Source organism: Apaloderma vittatum, unplaced genomic scaffold, assembly GCF_000703405.1.
Source record: "Apaloderma vittatum isolate BGI_N311 unplaced genomic scaffold, ASM70340v1 scaffold12561, whole genome shotgun sequence".
Taxonomy (NCBI): domain Eukaryota; kingdom Metazoa; phylum Chordata; class Aves; order Trogoniformes; family Trogonidae; genus Apaloderma; species Apaloderma vittatum.
This window is the reverse complement of record NW_009700842.1, coordinates 1-4,558: the sequence shown is the minus strand read 5'-3', so window position 1 is coordinate 4,558 and position 4,558 is coordinate 1. Positions and strand designations below refer to the sequence as shown.

The 4,558-nt window shown below is 39.8% G+C and overlaps 1 protein-coding gene across 1 annotated transcript; it reads right to left on the bottom strand.

The window, feature by feature from the left end:
* Window positions 1-203: 203 nt before the first annotated feature.
* Window positions 204-4,392, bottom strand: GMNN (geminin, DNA replication inhibitor). Its single transcript, XM_009878901.1, has 6 exons — window positions 4,336-4,392; window positions 2,434-2,532; window positions 1,924-2,062; window positions 1,216-1,298; window positions 1,025-1,135; window positions 204-407 (listed from the first exon to the last, which is right to left on the bottom strand). Exons 1-6 carry the CDS (start codon window positions 4,390-4,392, stop codon window positions 204-206), a joined length of 693 nt encoding a protein of 230 aa, XP_009877203.1.
* Window positions 4,393-4,558: the final 166 nt, after the last annotated feature.

The following is a 4,558-nucleotide window of genomic DNA, read 5'->3' as shown; positions in this document are numbered from 1 at the left end:
TGCATTTTATACAAGCAACTAAGTGCAGCCTGTAGCAAGATTTCTACATAGTATCCAGATACTCCCACTGCTACATAATTCCAGTTAAAAAACAACATCTGTAATGCTTCCACAAGAGTTTCTACACCTGAGAAGACGTGGTATATCCTTTCAAGAGGAAGTCTGCAATTAAAAGCCACACACATAAGCCTATGTAAAAGTTGTCATTCCAGTTGCAAATGATTTTCTTCCTTTGAAGCCAGATCTAATATACTCTCCTGTAAGCCACATAAGACTTGTGATGGCTCTTCTTCAGAAGTGCTGTCTGCAGCATCTCCACAGTTAAGCTCTTCATTTTCTTGTTTGGATTCCTCTAGAGCCAGACTCTTCAGGGTCTCCAGATCATCAGGTGCTTGCCCAGTTAGCCTCTAGAAAGAAAAATAAGACAGTGAACTTAATATTTTTTCTACTTAACAGCCAGTGAAATTAGACTGCATATTGAATTAAACTAATTATCTTCATTTAGGTACTGTTGCTATAATTAAACCATTCCTCAGTCACAAAAACCTTAGACATCCAAGTTTGACTCAAATTACTACCTCTGACTCACAGACTGCATCTGCTTTGTTGACCTGTTGAAGTTTTCCTTAGGTTCTTCGGTAGGACAAGTTTTATCTTAGGCAACTTAAAATATGGGAAACAACTTCTCCAGTTAAATATTACTACAGTACTACATAGGTTTAATTTTTGAAACATTACCATACAACAGATTAAGTTCATAATTTTTAATCAGATAATGAAACTACATTAAGTCTATATGAACTAGAAGACCCAGCAGTTTCTAGCACTTGATGATCAAACTACAAGTTCCTCACCTAACCTGACCCAAAGAAGAAAAATAGGACTATAAGGCGGCTTTTGAGGCTTCCTTTTGTCTGATGTATCACTTAAGGCTCATTTAAAGCCTCAGAAATGAGCAGCTTTCAAGTAATAAGTGAACTTGAATGCTGAGGAACTGCAGAGAAGTTTCCAACTACATTAGTACCTCAATCATGCTGGTCATATAATGCACATGTTCAGCGAGGGACATTAGCTCTTCATTTTCTTCTTTTAGGCGGGCAATTTCACCATCCTTCTGTTCGATTTCTTTGTGCAACTGCATTCGAACAACCAAGTGTTAGAACAGCAAGACAACAGCCAGTGGTAAAAAAAAGTTAATTATCTTTCACTAGCTACCTTTTCATTTTCTTGAAGCACTTCATACAGAGCCTTCCTCCGTTCTTCAGCCACTTCTTTCCAATACCGAGATGAAGGGCTTCCTGAAGTAAGAAGCTACAGTAAGTCTGTGCTAGCCTGAAGTCGTGAGACCACCTTAGGTTATCTAACTTGTATACAAGTGCTCTAGAAACTCTGGTAACAAGAACTCACTCCACAGAGTCTTTTCACAGAGACTAGTTTTAGGTGTACAACTAGAGACATAAGCTTACAGAAAATACTGTATTAATGGCTATAGAGGCAAAGCCTTCAAGAAGCTGCCTCAAGCATGGCAGCAGGCTTTGCAAGATTGTCACATCTGCAAGTGTCAGTCTTACTGCGTACTTCATGGAAGGCAGAAGTCATAACCACTGTCCACAGTGGGTTTAATGGTTCTGAGAAACTGCACATGCAGCACACGATGCCAAAACTTTGCCAAGGCTTTCACTTCAGCGTAATCACAGGGGCTCTCAGCTACTGATTTCCATAAACTCATACTTAAACATTCTATACTACACTTAATATAGAGGAAAAGTATCATGAACTCCTGCTAGGCATTACAAAAAAAAAAACCACCAAAAAACCCAAACCACAAAGCCCTTATTTAACCAGCAAAGGAACCACGTTTCAAGTTATATTCCAATAGCAGCACAGCATTTTAAGTGCATAAAAAAGAAAATCAGGAATTACCTTCTATCATGAGATCTACAGGTTGAACAACATCATTCACACCCTTATTTTCTTGGTCCTTGTCCACAGACACCTCAGCTTTACAAGTCTTTGGGGTGAGCTTGCTATTCCAGAGCTTCCCTTTGACTGAAGATTTCTTCTGCATAAAACAGACAGGTTTAACTTGAGAGCAACATGTCAGCCTTCTAAAAAATACAGTATGTTGCTCACTCATGACTGCAAATGAGTCCTTATAATCCCCACTTTCTTCCTATTATAGTTCTTGTTTACAAGCATCTTCCTTGTTATCTATAGCTTTAACAAAAAAAAAAAAATCAAGCATTTTCCTTGAGTCTTCAGAAATTGCTAGCTTTTAGCATTTATTACCCAAATAATAGTAAGCTTGAGTTGTGTCACACTAGTTCGCAGATTGTGTTTTTTCAGATATATTAGTGTTCAGTTAAAAGCTGAAAAGCATCTCACTATGAGTAGAAATAATCACACATCTAAAGGTTATCTTTTAATTCATACCTCATTACGTCTGCCAACCAGGCAACCTGTGGCTGAGGGCTGAATCATTTTAAGAGTCCGTCTTGGGGCAGCACCGCATGTGGTGTCTGTGAGGTACTTCTAAAAGACAAATATGGTTTCAGATGGTTGCCACTCTTCACTACATGAACTCAAACTTAGGAACTTGTCATGCTTCTGTTAAGGTAACCCACTGTTCACCTTTTCAAGACAAAAAGGTGATACTTTAGTCTACGTTAAGGCTTGCACAAAGATCTGAGTTATCTGTAGCACAGGATGGATCTTATCCACATGAAGCTACGCTCATGCCTCTTAGAAAACCCCTACCCTTCAGAAAGGGACCTGAACAGGTCTTATAGCAGAAATGCTCCAACTACATTTGAAGACCAGTTACAGCATAGTCATTCACAAAGTTTATCTAAGGCTCTCAAAGTTGTATTTGAGAACAGCAGTATGAGACTTTGGGAGACAAACGGTGAGTGCAATTGCAAGTTTATGTGCTAAAGCCCCTATATATCACTTCAGGCAGCACTTGGTTTTGTTACCCATGAACACACCCTCAAGTGGCATTCATTTAAATAGAAGTGTTGCTTCAATTATCCATCAAAATGGACCTAAAGCTTCCTCACCTGGATCCAAAGAGACTATTGTTTTCTATAAACAGTATGTTTATCACCTTTCCTGTCATGCATAAATACCTGTTTCCTGCATTAAAGCTTTCCCATTGGGTTGGTTACACTGCCACCATGGGATAGCAAACAGTGGCAGACAACGAAGCAAGAATAGCCAGAATACAATGCCACACCAGCGTGAGAAAGTTACCGAATCACACCGTACTGCATATGACAAGAGTTCGCCTTTCCCACGGTAGTTTCTGCCACCAATTATCCTACTGTTGAACTAAAGGACAAACACTAACTGCTGTGGGAACAAGAATCACACTGTGTGTCAGACATCACTTGCTGCTATTGAAGGTTAGAGTTAAGTATACTCTGCCAAGAAATTATTGACCAATACTCGAGTTAACCGCTTGAAAGTGCAAACAGCCACGCTGAGAAATTTATACCTTAGAGTTACTATAGGACAAGATTACCATGTGTGTAATTCAGACTTAGCCATTGGTAGTTTTCATTAACACCAGCAATTCTGGTTATAATCACTCTCGCCCTCATGATAGAGGGCTACTAGCCTCTATTTTGTATGGTATTTGCACAATGCTCATTAGAACCTACATTAACAGGTTTAACAAAAGGACCTTGTAAGAAGACTAGAATACGTATAAACTTCAGTAACTTATTAGTCACCTCTTAAAAACGTCAATCCTTTCAGCATTCCCACCAATTCCAAGGCAACTATGGTTCAGTTGGGTGACTTCAGGAGAACTGCCTGCCTAAGTATTTCAGTTAAAGCATGTTCAACTCAAGACAGATTTAACAGGTTAAACATCCTATAAAGGACAGACTACAGAACCTACTCTGTTACCCCTAAGCAGCCAGACTGAATCAATAACTGAACTAAGGAAGATAGCTAGCACCTTAAAAAAAAAAAAAAAAATCACACGGAAAGACAGCAAGCTCAGTGTCAGAGTAACTCACTGAGTAATGAGGGAAAAGTACTTATAAGCACATATGGCCAAGCAGCACAGAGTGTTCTCAAGTCAGACTGCTTGCCAGGAGGTTACTCAAGCCAAGAGGACATAAGCCAGGTGGAAGCAGACTGCAAGATCCCTTTGCATTCCTTCGGTGGGTACAGACTTGTGTCAGATGGACTGTTGCCCCAGAATCGAGCACACACATTGGAAGAAAAAAAAATTCTGTGTTGGAGATAGAAGGTGAAATTTATCAAGCCTATTCCCCACTCCTTATTTTCTCCCCTATTCTACCTCTAAAACTTCAAAGCCTCTACCTGCAAAGATCCCGATGGTTTTTCCACAGTCAGTTTCTGTTTCATTTTGGAATTCATAGGATCACTGTTGGAAAAAAAAAAAAAGGTACAAAATTGGAAGCAGCCGGGTGCAGCTGAAGTTCAGGGACACTACTTACAGGTTATTGCAACTCCAGTTTAATAAACTCTTACGATACCATTAAAAACGCAGTCACAGAGGGCGCGGTGCGCGGGCTCCCCGCGG